Source organism: Hyperoodon ampullatus (assembly GCF_949752795.1).
Source record: "Hyperoodon ampullatus genome assembly, chromosome: 8".
Lineage (NCBI taxonomy): Eukaryota > Metazoa > Chordata > Mammalia > Artiodactyla > Ziphiidae > Hyperoodon > Hyperoodon ampullatus.
In genome coordinates this window covers 40,052,688-40,068,943 of record NC_136921.1, presented here as the reverse complement: position 1 = coordinate 40,068,943, position 16,256 = coordinate 40,052,688, and the positions used below count along the sequence as shown (strand labels likewise).

General features: G+C 42.7%; 1 protein-coding gene across 2 annotated transcripts in view; it reads right to left on the bottom strand.

Annotated features, from left to right (window-relative positions):
• The window catches only part of HECW2 (HECT, C2 and WW domain containing E3 ubiquitin protein ligase 2), a gene marked incomplete at both ends in the record, with an annotated part of 235,382 nt that overhangs the window by 112,157 nt on the left and 106,969 nt on the right, over positions 1-16,256 (bottom strand). For both annotated transcript variants that reach the window (XM_079710019.1, XM_079710018.1), the window contains 6 exons: positions 2,331-2,455; positions 3,321-3,424; positions 4,102-4,252; positions 12,946-13,041; positions 14,340-15,689; positions 16,116-16,216. In XM_079710019.1, the coding sequence (XP_079566145.1) occupies positions 2,331-2,455; positions 3,321-3,424; positions 4,102-4,252; positions 12,946-13,041; positions 14,340-15,689; positions 16,116-16,216 (1,927 nt within the window). The remainder of the gene's footprint in view (positions 1-2,330; positions 2,456-3,320; positions 3,425-4,101; positions 4,253-12,945; positions 13,042-14,339; positions 15,690-16,115; positions 16,217-16,256) is intronic.

Sequence of the window (16,256 nt, the reverse complement as noted above, 5' to 3'; positions counted from 1 at the left end):
TGGGTTATATACAGCTGGATGTCTGCGGCCAGGGTCTCCCCCCCGCCCCCGTTCTAAAGCGCTCCAGGTGCAGCTAAGACAACCCTCCCCTAATTAAAACCTCCAGGGAGCCGCTCCCTCAGCCCTCAGAGACTTGCGGAACAGGGCCCGCCTTGCCCGTCCTGTTACCCCCAGCCCCTTGCAGAAACACAAAGCTCCTTCTCGATGCCTCCACACCTGGTCCAGTTTCGAGCTGTTTACTTGCGCGTTAGCTGACCCAGCAAGGTGAACTCCTGTGTCAGACCAAAGCCCTACAGGTGTTTCTCGTTCGTTCTTTTTCCCACCCCTACCAGCCAGTTTTTCACCAAGTCCTGTCGACTCTACCTTCAAAACAGCTCGAGCCCGTGCACTTCTCTCCATCTCCACTCTGCCACCGGTATTCCAGCCATCACTGCCTTTCCCTTGGGCCGTGAAGATCCTCCGTTCTCATCACCCTGCTTCCACCCTTGCCTTTCTACGCTCTCCAAATCCAAGCATGTCACACTCTAAGTGCGTGATGGCTTCCCGTTGCTCAGAATAGAATCTAAATCCCCTGCCATGTCCCATAGGCAGACCTATGATCTGGATCTTGCTGACTTTCCAACGTAGTATCACACCACCCCCTCTTCCTATCACTACACGGCAGCCCCTCTGCCCTCTTCTGAGCCCTGGGGTCCCTGCACTGCCTGATTCAACTGCTTGAAATGAGCTTCCCCTGGCTTTTCCCATGGCTGATGATTTCTCATCTTTCAACTTCCAACTCAAAAACTATTTCTTCAGAGAGGTATTCTAGAACCATCTTTCTAAGGTAGCCTTCATTCTCTGTCCATTCTAGGATAAGAACTTGATCTTCTTGCCCACTGTGTCTGCGGCACCTACCATAATTTCTAGCATAAACCGTGTTTTAAGTAATATTTATTGGATGATTAAAATAACTCACTATGCATATAGGACATGTTTTTCACTTCTGTCTTTGCTCATGCAGACCCTCCACCTAGAAGGCCTTCCTACTCCTTTCTTTTTTAACCAGCCAGTGTCCGTTATTTATTCTGTGAGACAATTTTAGATTTACATCACAAAGAAACGCTTTCTAACCAACTTTCCTATCACACTCTAATTTTTTTCTTCACACACACACGTGCGTGTGCGCCAAAACACAAGTTTTGGCTTAGACTATATCATATTTTCAAACACTTCTCTTTCCTTCTAGAAATGTCTGTGATAAATATCATGCTCAGGACCAGAGAACAGGTGTGTAACATTTTCCACTGTCACCCCATGGACTTCATATACCCTGGTCCCTCCAGGAGGTTAACACTTCCTAAGTAAAATTAAAACCTCCCATTCCAGACGGTAATTCCAAAATAAGTGTGGGAAAGGGGCACATGAATAGAGCTGGAGAAACTGATTGTCGTGAGGACTCAATGGGGTGGGGGTTGGGAGCTAGCGAGGGGTTCCTTGGTTAAGGAACCAAGATCAGGAAAGGGGTAGAATTTTTGTTAAAAGTCAAGACTGGGGGAAATGAAAGAAAACAAGTGAAGGAGACAGTCAAACTGATTTCTCTCTATTTAAACAATGATTCAAAGGCTGACGTTTTTTATAACCTTCTGGTTAACAAAAGGTTGATTCTTTTACCTGATGCTAACATTTTTAGGCCTCTAGCAAAATTACAGAGGGAGGGCTTCTAAAGAATAGACATATTAGTAAAAGGAGGGAAATTTAAATCTACTTCATCCTAAACACATCACCATTCCCCCTCCTCCCACTAGCCCCCCCTAAAAAAATCCTGATCTCCCATACAAACCTCATGTATCTTTAAAAAATTCCTCTAGTTATGGATTTATTTTCTTAGATCACAGCAATGTATACATTTTATATTCATTCTTTCTTTTGGAGAACCCGTACCAATATCTCAAAGCTCAATCTGACCAACGCCTGTTGTCAATTCTCAGCTATTTGGTTATACGTGTGCACGCAAAACAAGGTGGTCATTAAGAGCACAGACTCTGGAGTCCGCATCTCTGGGATTTTAACCCCAGCAACCCCACTTAGTAGCTGTATAACCTTGAGCATGTTATTTAAGCTCTCTGTGCCTCAGTTTCTTCATCTGGAAAAACAGAAGTTTTATCTAACTCATAGGTTTGTTTGGGCTTAATGGGCTAAGCCATGGGTAATGCTTAACACTGAGCACGGAACACATGTGGTGCTCGGTAAACTTAGCTATTTTCATTCTTACTGTTATGATGTAAACGAGGATAACTTCCTTTGGCCTGGTGCTGTTTCCCTCACATCCTCTTGGATTTGATACTCACAGGGTTAGAATGCAGCACAGTGAAGAACTCTGGGCTGATGAGGAACTTCACGGGGGGAGACTGTAACAGCAACGTGAGCCTGGATCTGGAGGTAGAGTGGGGCGGGACGTTCTCCCGTCGGAAATCTAGATGGGGCAGACCACAGAGGCTTTCAGGGAGGTCCCTGCACGTGCTGGAAACATCTACTCACTTCCGTCTATATTTTAAAACAACACCTATATCGTCTGTTATTATTTTAATCCCCCAAACACTTTTTTCTTTTCTGTAAATTCATGCATAAAACCCAATTGCTCTCCATCACATTAAAATGGAATTCAATAATATTTCTAGTCACTATTAACATTTTTTAAAATAAATTTATTTATGTTTGGCTGCTTTGGGTTTTTGTTGCTGCGGGCTTTCTCTAGTTGTGGCAAGCGGGGGCTACTCTTCGTTGCAGTGTGCAGGCTTCTCATTGCGGTGGCTTCTCTTGTTGTGGAGCACTGACTCTAGGCACATGGGCTTCAGTAGTTGTGGCATGTGGGTTCAGTAGTTGTGGCTCGCAGGCTCTAGAGTGCAGGCTCAGTAGGTATGGCGCACGGGCTTAGTTGCTCCGTGGCATGTGGGATCTTCCCGGACCAGGGCTTGAACCTGTGTCCCCTGCATTGGCTGGCAGATTCTTAACTACTGCGCCAACAGGCAAGTCCCCACTATTAACATTTTAATGCATCCTTAGATTTTACAAGTAATCAGGTTCCATCTTTTTCTACTTACCCACAGATCCAGAGATTAAAGTAATTTATATCCTGTGTGGTTTTGTGATTCTTTTCTTAGTACTAATAAAAAGTCGAGGATTAGAAGAGGTGTCTGGTGAATTCGACTTTTTGAGTTGAATTACCTGGTCTTAATGAAGATCAAAAGTCCTTTTAAAGAAAGCTTCATTTCTTGGAAATCCTTACTTGTTTTCTATTTTTGCGAGATTACAAAACCAACCAACCCAAAGGCTCTTACCTGCACTGGCTTGGTGGAAGTCAGCTTCCTCCCCTGCCGCATCGATCGCGTTGCTGTTTTCCTCAGGCCTCTCGTTAGTCATGGTTCTGCGGATACTCTGGTATCTAAAATCAGGAGCCTAGAGTTACAACACAGCAGCCTCTAAAACACGGGGCTCAACTGTTCCCCCAGAGCCCAGAAGTTTTCACCATCTTCCCAGCCTTGACCATTTCCTCCCCAGACCCCCATCCCCTGACCTTCTGCGCCATCTGTTAAGTAAATCCATTGGATTTAATTTCTTCTGTCCCTAGTCTGTGGAACATTTTCTTAACAAATTAATAAAACTTTAAAAACATTGTGGCCTTTAACCAAAAGAAACTAAATTCCTATATTGTTAAAGAAAAGAACAACTTTTGTTCCATAGCAATTAGTTTTTGGAAAAGAAGGACAGATGTTTAAAAGCTTAGGTAATTAATAAAGATGCATCACAAACGAAGATTCTAGATATTTAAAAAGCTATCTGGCTTCAAATGACAAGTGTATATGCTCTGTTTTACTAAAAATCAATGCCTTGGGTTGACTAAAGGGGTCGTCATTACTTATTTCCTCTCTAGTTTCTAAGCAAGCCGTGGACGTGTGCGCTTATTAATTTTTAACCAAGAGACATCCAAAGAAGTCTATGAATCGAGAGAAGCGACGGCTCCACCTTAATGACAGGACCCCCACAGATGAAAGAGGCAACCGTGTTTTCCGTTTTGCACTGTGTAAAAATTAGCCCAACCACAAAACTGCCCATCCTCACCGCCGGTTCAGCTGCTCCATCTGCTGTATGGAGTTGGACCTCTGCAGCACCTGCGGGGCAGGGGGAGCTGTGGGCCGCTGCCAAGTCGTGGTTCTGTTTACGTGATCCACGTAGAAGATCCTGCCATGGCTGTCAATGCGTGCCTCCCAGTCTAAACAGCAGTAGGGCACGGAGAGGGATTAGGAGGGACAGCTGAAGCCATTAATGTGGTTCATCAAGCAGCACATGTTTTCTCCCTGACATACTATACTTTGGGGCTAATAATGTATACCTGGGTGCATAATCCAGCACTTCCCCCCAGTCCACTCCAGAATCTGTTTGACCACTTAGTAAAACAGCTCCTGTGTGCATAACCAACAGCTTAAAGAATCCCTGAATGTAGGGGATCCTCCCAGATCTGCCCACAATGCTCATTCTTCACGTATGAGCAACCAGTGTTTACAAATTACTAGTTGGTATCATAATACTTTAGATATTCATATCAAAATTGGTACTGATGTTTATTTTCACCAAAACTGATTTTTTCTGTTTTTTTTTTCCAACTTAGATGAAAGACTCACAGCTGGAAATTTCCACGTGTATATTTACACACAATTTTAGTAGATGTAGTCTTCGGAAGAAAGTAGTGCTAGCCTAGTCCTCAAACAGTATCATTATCTACAAAGTTCCATCTACACTTTCCCAAAGAGGAATACATTTTCAGAGCAAGGTTAATGACTTGTCTCCAACCTCAAATAAATACAATGTTTTAAAAGATTATTTAATTTTATGTTTAAGCAATCTCATTAAATGTGTTAGTCTTTGTAAACGAATATGTAAGAGCATGTTCAGTAAAAACAGCAAGTAGAGTAGTCTTCAGGGCCAGCCATCCCACCTCTGTGAATTCTCTAAAAGGCCATTCCCCTATAAAAATAAGCAGAGCGTGAGCTGGTCTTTACAAAAGGCAACAATTTTTAAATTGATTGCAATTGGGAAGGGTAATTTATATTAATTTATACAGGAACATATGAAAACAGCAGAGATCTATTCTTTAACCAGGAAAGTTCTTTATACATCGCTATTTCTATGACAAATATGTTTTGAAATTAATAAGCACCTTTCTCTTGAGCAGCTCTGTTAATCTCAAAACTCTCCCTGTGATCACACAGCTTATCAGCAGACACCGTGGGTCTAATCCTAGAGACCAGGACGAAAGCATGTTTGCTCCTGACCAGCTATGGCATTTACTCTGGAGGTGAACGGAACAAGTATTCCAACAAAGTCCTTAGGATTGCAAAAACCTGCATGGTAGATCCCAGCCAGCACCAGAAGACCACTGAAGACTGCCTCAGTTGGGAGTGGAAGGATATCTTTTTGTTGATTTCAGCCGATCATAATTTATGACACATGGCAAGGGAAAGACAAATTTTCTGTGGGGAAAAGCACCACACAGACAGCAAACAACTCCATGTCACTCATGCTCCAAGGTAACACGGACTCACAATGAAGCAGGCTGCCAAGAATGAATTATTCGGGCACAGCTACAATCCCATCAGTAGGACGTTTCCAAAAGACCTCCTGCTCAGCCTGCCATATGCTGACAAACAGTAAGTACATAAAGGCATTTTCAGGAGCCACCTTCTAAAACCTTTGATCCATTCCATTGTTTTGCTCTGCTCCTCGCATACTTTCTCAGAATCTCAAAGATTCTGAGAACAAGTATTCCCACTGCATTCCTCTCTCATTAGGGCCAGGATAATTCAAGTACATACTATATGTCAAATCAAATGCACATGGAAACAAATGACCATTCCTTCCCCCCAAGAATGTTTACAGTAGCTTCCAATTTTTTTTAAAAATGTAGGATAGGTCAATTAGGGATAAAAACAGAACAGAAACCAACTAAAGGAAGCAGAGAGAGAGATTCTGCCAAGCTCCCAAGATAAGGTTGTCACTACAACTTGGCTCTAAGTTTTCTGGCAGTTACAGCAGAAAAGAAAACACATTGTTGCATACTTTCAATTCTCTGACAAAAGAATATTAGAAAAGTACCTTCAAAGATGGAACTTTTTCCTTGAATAAACTATACAAGAATTTATCCCAAGAAATGTGACCTGTATGTGGGCCACATGGGTAGGAAAATGGAGGAGGGGGTATCTCCAAATATATTCACCACTGTGCCTTGCACATAGCATGTAATGAATGAACAAATAATTTAAATAACATAAAGCTATTAAAAAATGATTCTTGTTATGGTTACTGGGGGGTCGGGGGAGGGATAAACTGGAAGATTGGGATTGACATATACACACTACTATATATAAAATAGATAACTAATAAGGACCTACTGTATAGCACAGGGAACTCTATTCAATACTCTGTAATGGGAAAAGAATCTAAAAAGAGTAGATATATGTATATGTATAACTGATTCACTTTGCTGTACACCTAAAACTAACCCAACATTGTAAATCAACTATACTCCAATAAAAATTTTTAAAAATGATCTTGTATTCACTTTCCACAAAGGCCAGGAATAACCTTAATTTGTATTTCAATAAAGACATTTCTATGCAATGGGGTAAACAAGAAAACAAGGTCCAAAAATTTGCTAAGAATATGGGATGTTGGATGCACATTAAGACTCTCCCTATCAAATACCGTATCTTTAAATTGAGATTGTTACTTAAGTCCTCATAAAGAGAAATGCTATACTACTGGTTTCAAGTGGACACTTGGCATTGAACTGGGAAAGACTGTTATGCTATTGGCTTATTCGTGAACTACATATTTACTCTTACCCAAGTGGTCAATACCCTTCCATCCAGGCAAGACAGCAGAGGTGCCTGTAGGAAGGTCAGTCCTCTATCATTATCTATCATTATCTATTTGCGGGGGTGGGGGTATGGTTGCTTTAATATCTTATAAGTATTTACATGAGGCCTGGTTTGTTCTTGGTTAAGAAAGCATATGAGAACACATGGCCTGGTATCAGTTTCTTTCACAGACAATGCTAAAATCACACAGGCAGGGTTAGAAGACTAGGATCTTGGCATTTACTTCCCTGTCTTGCCACACTGTAAACTGGGGTACATAATCAGTGTGCAGTGAGACTGACAGCAATGTGTTGGGTGTGTGTGCGTGTGTGTGTGTGTGTGATGCACTAAATTAGCAAGTAGAAGGCCTGTATCTGGCCATGACTTTGTCATACCTTTGCTACATGACCTTCAACAAATTACTACACCTCTATGGCTCACAGTTTCTTTACCTAAAAAATTAGAAGACAGAGGTAAACACTGCTAAGGTCCGTTTCAGTTCTAAAATAACATGAATCTGCAATGACACCCATTTTATCACATTAGGTTCAGGAAGGACCGGCAACATCTTATGTCTAGGCCGGAATTTCCAAAATAGATTCTAAGTTAATTAAGCCTTTGGGGCCAGGGGCTTTGGGGTCCTGAGGAGTAGGGCTGCTGAACCACCTGCCAACCCCACTTGGGCTCCAACACTGCAGCTCCAATATTATCTGTTGTGCATATTAGTCTTCCACATAAGACTTCACTTCCATAAAGAGCTGCACAGCAATAATAAAGTTTGAAAACTATTATCTAGAGAATGTTTCTCAAGGTGTGGGATTCTGACAGTATGTCAGAATCATTGTGAGGATCAATAAAAATGCAGATGCCAAGGATACACCCCAGCTCTTCAAAATCAGACTATCTGAAGTCAGGACTCAGTTATTTACATTTTTAACAAACTTCCCAGGTGATTCCTAGACACACTAAAATTTAAGGAACACTGACGTAAATTAACAAGAACTTAAAACAGCAGCTAACTTAATGGACAAACCCATGGAGCTAATGCTGGATTTCTTAGAGGTCATGAAGTGCGGGCTCGCAAGAAACTAAATTTCAGCCTAAATACCCCAAACTGAAATCCAGGAGCAAGTGGACACTTAAGACACCCTGAGATTCAAATATAATAGCCCCCTTTAAATAGCTGGACATTAAGGGTAAGTCAGAGAGTTAGCATGAAAATCTACACCAAGCCACTGTCACAGCATTAATCCTAGATGCAGGGAGGTAGAACCAGGCAGGTCTTAGATATTTTCAACTTTCAGAATCAGTATATGTAGGCAGGGGGCAGGGGTCATCACTACGGCCCCTCTTCATCTCATCACTCTTCTTTCTCGCTCCTCTCAAACTAGACCTTGGTCTCCACTGGACCACCCGGGTGATTAGATGAAGACGTGAACACATCTCAGTGACTGCTGAGACTGGGAAGAAGGTCCATGTCTAGACAGGATGAATCACATATCAGGGGAAGCCAGCACTGAACTGTCTACTACGTAACTCAAAGCGGTGAGAGGACTATGAGTAGGGAACTGACCTGGTTGTAACTGGATTAAGGAAAATGAAGTACCTGAATATTGTGAAGTAAGTTTATAAACCCTCTGTAAAAATTATAATAACCGTGGTATCCTCACCAAAATGGTGAGATGATGAAGTTACAATAAACTAAAGGTACTTTTAAGGAAAAAAGCTTTGTAATAGATGCCAGAAATCAGTGTTTAATGGATTATTTTTTCCTTATTTAAACACTCAAAGAAGTATGATACCATTTGTATAAAGTACGGAAGTAAGTTAAATTTGTCTGTGCTCTGGGGAGTCAGGACAGTGGGTCCCCTTGCCCTTCAGGAGTGGGGGTTGGAGACTGGTAGCGGGGCACAAGGGGCCTCCCAGGGACCACAGATGTGGTGCTGATTGCCCAGGTGGGCACAGTTTGGGAGAATCCAGCAGGCTGAATGTTCTCTTTTCTGCATGTACATTCTATTTGAATAAAAAGTTTAAAAAATCTCAAATAGCTGCATATTTTGGACCTTAATATTCGATTTTTAAGGAAGTAGCTTTTTTTAGATTAGAAGTGTGAATTTTTTTCTCCAAACTAACTTTTAGATTCTAGAAAATAAGAGCCCCTAGCTTTAAACAGAGTAGAAATTCTATAAGATTAATTGTACTTTTCAGATTCACTACCTTCTTTTAAACCTTCATTTCAAAGGATGCTTTAATAACAAAAGTGCACAACCACAAAAAATGATAAACATCCCCCCGTGTTTTTCCAGAGCTACTCATTTGAACACACCACATAAGAAATACACGAGTCCTAAAAATATGGCAATAAGCCTGGGATCCTATAAGAGTCCACTGTGGACTGTTCATCCGGAATCTATTCCTATTCCTACCCTTTTGGGAGAAAAACACCTTTCAACAGTTTCCTGTTGTCTCCAGTACAGCAATGGGTTAAGTCACAATTACACTGGAGCCAAAAAAGAAAAAAATAACATAGTGTTTCAGAAGGGGCTGAGCTGGCCATTTTTTTTCACTTATCCTAATGCTAAAAAGACCAAGATTCATTATGCTGATGACATTTTAGTGGGCTTCAGCCCTGAACAACCTCCAGCTGCCAGCCTATCAATCACCTCAAAATAAGATACAGCAGGTTCTTAAGGCACTCAGTACATATTCAAGTTCAAGCTGCTTCCCTGGAAGGCTCTCAACAGTGCCATGCCACCTTTAAGAACCAGAGCTTTCTTATTTTGTATGGCTCATCAGAATGTCTCTCAACCAGTGGTTGAGGTTACACAGCCCACAAGGTCACAGCGCAGGGTCCATGGCCTAACGCAAGAGTAAGAGTTTGAGAACCAATCGATCGATCATCATTACAGCTGAGTGGTCTCTGTCCAACATCCGTTCCCTGGTCCTGAGATAGGAGGAATAAGGCTGGAAGAAGAAGCAAACAAACAAGGACACCTGCTTTACATAAAAAGAGATCAAACAGATGTTCAGAGACTAACTTATAACCCTGACCACGCAATCAGCTATAAGAGTGAAGAGGCATAGCAAGGATACCTCTAAATCCCCTTAATTGAGTTTGCAAATCTTCAGAGAGAAGCAAACCTTACTGGATAGTTTCCTCACTGTATGTTAGTACATGGGTATTTTTAAGGCAAATACAAGCTAAAATAACAACAACAATAATAATAAGGAAAAAAAGAATCCAGAGTGGGGGGGATCGTGCTTCAGTAGACTGTCCTGCAGGTGTGTGGATAGTGACCTACACAGAGAGGAAAAGGCACGTCTGAGTCCAATACAGATGCTTAACGGAGCAAATCCACCTGGGCCAAAAGACAGTCACTAGTACTGTCACTGTCACCACTTTACTTGTACTTGAGGGACCTCCCAGAGAAGGGTCCTGCTAAGTGATCTTCACCTGGAAGAAGAAAGCTGAGCATCTTTTCAGCCTTCCTAGGTCTGCCCTCAAAACACAATATAATGTAGTTTCAGAGAAGCCCCCAAACCCTCTAATTTCAGGTGATGCTTGTGCCTAATAGATAACATACCAAAATATGTCACCACTCTGCCACTAACCAAGCTTTCAGAATTTATATTCATCTACCTACACAACAGTCCCTACCATTCTAATCTTAGATCATAGAGTAGAAAAAAATGTTTGAGACTCTGTCTCAACTTTTACTAGTATGGAATCTTAAACAAGTTAATTTATCTGGGCTTCAATTTCTCCATCTATAAAGTGAAAGAATCAGATTATTTGATTTCTACCCATCAATCTATAAATTACGGATAAGACCTGCTTGACCTACTTCACAAAATTGTTACAAAGAATTTTTTTTAAAAAAGCTAAAAATTCTTTGTAAACTGTAAAGCACTATACAAATCTGAGGTATTATAATAAATAATGTTAAAAGTATAATCCCTAACCTTAAAATAATTCAGCCAGGTCATTTAAGAGACAGGCCAATCTGCATACTCCAAGTGGATGCCCCTTAGCTGAGCCTCCTGAGAGACAATATATGAATGCAGAATGCCACAGCTCTGAGTTAAGAGGCATGGCCAGAGACAGTAGCAGAGCTGCCCAGTGAGGCAAGGAAGGCAGAGAACTGGTTCGGGCAGGACGCACAACTAGACAGGCAGCCAAGTGATTAAACAGACTGTCAAAAGATGAGATCGACTGGGAATAGGGGAGGGCAAAGCAGTGTGAGGACAGAGTTGAACAGTTATCAGGTATGCTCAGACCATAGTCTGTAATTGGTCCATGATAATGTAAATCCCCAAAGCTGCAAGTTGCAAGTTGCACAAGAGGGAAAAACTCTTAAGAATTCCTCCCCACCCCGCCGTTCATCAGTTACTCATTAAATTGGATATACTACTAGGTGCTTTTTTTTCCTTTTGGATATAATAACTTATTAAAATGAACTGCCAATTGTTTATTTTTTTAAATCCTAAAATTTAGTATTATATCTGTGTAATGCAAATACCAGTGTTTAAACAAATGCATGGAAACAGCACAAATAGTGGTCATAATTTCAGCAGGAAAGTACCTGTCTTTATTAAATACAATCTAGAGACCAAAACTGTGAATCCAACAAAATTCAGAGCAATTGGATGTGGCCAGGAGGATGCCATTTATCCATACACTGATGCAATGCTATGCCTCCTGTCCAGGTGCCTGAAACTCTGATTACTTACTATTAATCCACATACTCATGTAAACAAAGCTCTCCCAGAATTCTCTCCTGGTGTTCCTAATTCATTTTTCTCCAATTATATCTAAATATCACCCAGGAATACTTTTCTTTTCTGCCTCTAATATTTTCTCCAAGGGTAAACAGTAAGGACGTTTTCCCCTCCACCTGCTTAAGATGACACAATGGTTAATTAATCTCTTGGATGATTTTTAAAAACTGCTTAAAATATACGTTTCCTATGAGTAACCCCCTCAGTTATCCAAATATATGAACAAGGGGAGGATCTGTGCACAACAGTATTTACAAAAGATTAAGTCAATATTTTGACAAATTGTACACAGCACCATTCAGCTCTTTTGTCAGCACTCACCAAAACTAACTACTCAGCATTTCAGCCCTTTAAAGGCATACTGCCCCCACTCTATGTCCCACCGTTTTTAAAACACAGAGGGCCAAAAGCATCCACTTCTTGCCATGATCACATATAAGATGGGTGAATAGAGAAGGTGAGTAAGAAGGAAAAGCACTAAGGCAGAAAGATGTATTTTCCAATGTGTTCTTAGAAACAGTATTTACGGAGCTTTATCACTGTTCTTCAGAATGCTTTGTGCTCACAGAGTAATACTGCTTTAAGGGATTCTAGAAACTTAAATAGAATTTAAATTACATTCAGACTATGATTGGCCATGGGCATCACTCAGCTCTTGGAGTTCAGGTCGCATAACTTTCCCAGCATTCCTAGTCCTCACCCATCTCTCCTTTAAGTGCTATGTGTTTCTTGAAAGCAAAAAAAAAAAAAAAAAAAAAAAAAAGAAGCATCTTTCAAATCTCCAGATAATCATCATGGTCCAGAAAATAGTAGACTAATTTCTGAAATTAATAACTCTTCTCTGGATATCCCTAAGGAAAAAAACCAGGACCCTGTAGTTAATGATTTAAAATGGTGTAAATGAATAAAAAGCAGTATATTACCTAGAGCTAGGTTCTTCTAAGAGATTGTACCTATTTGTCTAATAATTGAAAATTCATACTGCCTTATGCAGACTTAAAATTTTTTCTATTATACATCCTATTGTCCATAACATCTGGATCTCTTTCCCTTTAGAGTATTTACTTTCCCCCAGCCACCCTTTCATTTGGTGGAACTGTGCCAGAGAGGAGTCTTCTGCTAAGCACTTTCCAGACTGTATCTGCCAAGTCACGTGGCAGCTCCCAGAACCCTACTTCTGGGGGACTGGGCATCCGTCCTTTAGGTCCCGTGGGTCCTGTCACCCTTGAACCTTTGATAAAGGTGAGCCCTTTAGTTAGCAGGTCCTCACTTGGTGGGAGAGCCTCGTCCACCCTCTGGTACCGGCTAACATCCTGGCGCACTGAAGGCAGTGATCGCAATGGCTGGTGGCCGTTGGCTTGAGAACCTAGGATTAAAGGTAAACAGTTACCTGGGTATTGTTTTCCCCTTCAGTGTCAAAACAGTCTTTGGAAAAAAAAAACACCTAACAAAAATCCTGGGGCCAGTCTCTTGTCTCTCTTTCGTCTCATTTCCCAGATGAGGACCCAGAAACAACAGAAGAGAATGGGAGGTGGATGCTTAGTCAGAAGTGGGTCTTCTAGGGAGATGTCGGTCTGGGCCCATTCCTCCCCCTCCCCGGCCTTTTCCCACCCTGGCATCCGTCCTGGTCCTGCACCAAAGCTTTAGGGTCACACAATGACCGCAAGTATGAAAAAAACCCAAAAAACAAAAAACGGTGGAGGAAGAAAAGAAGGGGATAGGTAGAAAAATAAGTTACAGAATAAGAAAACCATTTCTATTTCTGAGTCTATGCTATTTAGGCATATGAAATTATACTCGGACTTTTTGATGCAGCTATAATAGAACAGTTTAAAGGGATCATTCTGCTGAGCCACATTCATTGAGACATAAAACAAATTTTATGGGTAAATTTGCATCCTCAAGACACGCAAACGGCTTGTTTTCAAGTGTCAGAATGTATCACCTAATTTAGTTGACATTTCTTATACTGCAGAAGGCAAAAATATGACAACTGATGCAAAGCACATATTAACCTTCTGTTCTGAAGCTTCATGCAATAAGCAGCAAGTTAAGATGTTCCTGAGAACCTCGCAGATAACACTAACGTAGATGCTGCCGGCCTGTTTGGTTTTGTATCTACAAACCCAGGGCCCGCCAGAAATTCATTATGCTTTTTCACACTGCCCAGACAAGAGGACTGAGCCCCAGGGGCACTGAATGTGCCGGCGCACGGCATGCATCCCAGGCCTCCAGGCCTGTGTGGACCAGGGGTGCCCCCACCCACCGGGCCACATTTCTAGGCAGAGCAGGTGCCCACACTGATGCAGAGCCTTGAGGTTCATTATCTAAGTTGGAAGACTGTTATTTGACAGGCCTCTTATTCCATCAAAAGAAGATCCATAGGGAGGGTGGGACGGAGACGCAAGAGGGAGGGGATACGGGGATATATGTACATGTATAGCTGATTCACTTTTGTTATACAGCAGAAACTAACACACCACTGTAAAGCAATTATACCCCAATAAAGATGTTAAAAAAAAAAAAAAAGCTGTTGAACCCCAAGGAGAAGAATTCAGCTAATATTTGCCCTGCAGTACAATTTCCACTGAGGGACAAAACCACAAGACTTCTCTCTGAGCGGGTATGCCTGAGCCATGGGCCACGCTGTCTTCTACATCCTACCTCCGGTCGCGCCCTCCTCCTGGGCAGTGGCCCCTTCACAGGCCCCTTGGGCATGCCCCGCGTCACGCTCTTCTTGGGGCGGGCTCTCAGCAGCAGCAGCAGCTCCCTCCAGGCTCCCCCTCCGCTGCCAGACCTCCCCCACCTCCTCCTGGTCAGGTGAAGGAGCCGATTCTGCCCCTGGCCCTTCCTCCTCTCCACGGGGCACCTGCACTACAGGTAAAGAACCAGGAGTGCATATGGAACCCTGGGACCCTTCAGCGGGGCCACTGCTGGTGGGCTCTGCTGCACAGGCTCCATCTTCCTCCTCCTGAGAAGAAAAGGCCGGGGTTTCGGGGAACCGCGCACTCTCAACAGATGAGCACCGTGTCTCCACTGAGGACAGCTGCGTGGTAACGCTCTCGTTGCAGGAGCTGTCGGCCCCGTCCAGGTCACTCTCTCCCTCAGGCCTGGTGCTGGCCTCGCTCACGCTCTCTGTCCTGGCAGGGTCACTGGGTTCTGTCTCCGAGGACACCTGGGAAGGCTCAGACCCCTGATCAAGGGACTCGGCCTCACTGATGGCTCTTCGGCTTCCTCCTGACGTGTCAGAAGTGCCCGTGTCTGCCCCGCTTGTGGGCTGATCTACCTCTTGAGAGCCACACAATTCAGTGCCCCCCTGGTCAGCACTTGGTTGAGACTCTGGAGCATTCTCCCTTTCATCAGGGACTGGGCCTGAGGGTAAGGAGCTCTCCGCAAGCTCTGGAAGATTTTCCGGCTTATCTTCGAAGGAAGCAGCTTCATTGGTGGAGGCTTCCTCATTCTCCACCGTGTTGTCTTCTGGCTTTGTCTGGGATGTCAGGCTCCCATCATCAGTTCCTGATGCCCTGCTAAACATAATCAACCCTCCTTCCTCCTCCAAGGAGGATGGATAACCCAAGTCTTGCTGGAACTCGTGGTCTTCTTCATCTGAGTCGATATGAAGCATTGCATTGAGTCTTGTGTCAGTGGGAAAACTACTCCTTAGTTTTGGAGAGGCTCCCATGGACCTTTCCGAACAAGTAGCTGCACCCGACCTGGAATGGCCATTGTGTTCAATAGCATCTAAATAATCATTGAGTGAATCCTGACGTCCTCTGGGAGGTGAGGCCCTTGAAGAAGTAGAGGTTAATTCTTCTGAGTCTATTTCCAGAGTAGAGCTAGTCCTGAAAGAATGCTTGGGGGTCCCATTAGCACTTTCCTCAGAAACTGGTCCATTGGAACAAACCGGGCTGTCATGATGGCCGCCTGGCATGTCCTCCTCATCAGAAGGGCTTCCGAGGTCTCCATTCACGGTATTGACTCCAAGTATTGTGCCAACAGCTTCTGGAGAAGCATCTGAAGGAGAAAACAGCATTTATAAAAACAAAGTAGTAATAACGAATGAACTTTTAATGTCCTATTCCTTTGCCACCAATCAGTTCAAAGAATTCAGTCATCCCACTGAGGTCTCACCAACTTGCTAAGAGTTACTATTCACTACTAAACGAGTACATATATTGCTGGTCAGTTTGACACATGAGGTTTACATGTTCACTACTGCTGGAAATTCCATATCCCAGTTTCCAAAGGCAGGTAAAACCTAAGAGAGATTTTTTGATAAACAGGCTTTTAAATCTGCTTGGAAAACTTCAGCAGGTAATCATTTGATAGCTATTTTATGTTCAGAACAGGATACAAACAATTCTGTTCAAGTGTAAACTGACAACAGAGTAAGATTTAACAAGTTTTTCCTATAGCAATATATTTATACAGGTATCTCACCTTCATGCACAGAAGATGTGACCTCCACTCTGAACTGGAGGTACCCACTCACATGATCAGCTGGGAGCCTTCTGCCGAGGTTGTAGCTGAGCATCTGATCACTGCAAGAGGAGAAATGGTTCCTTCATCCATACTACTCTG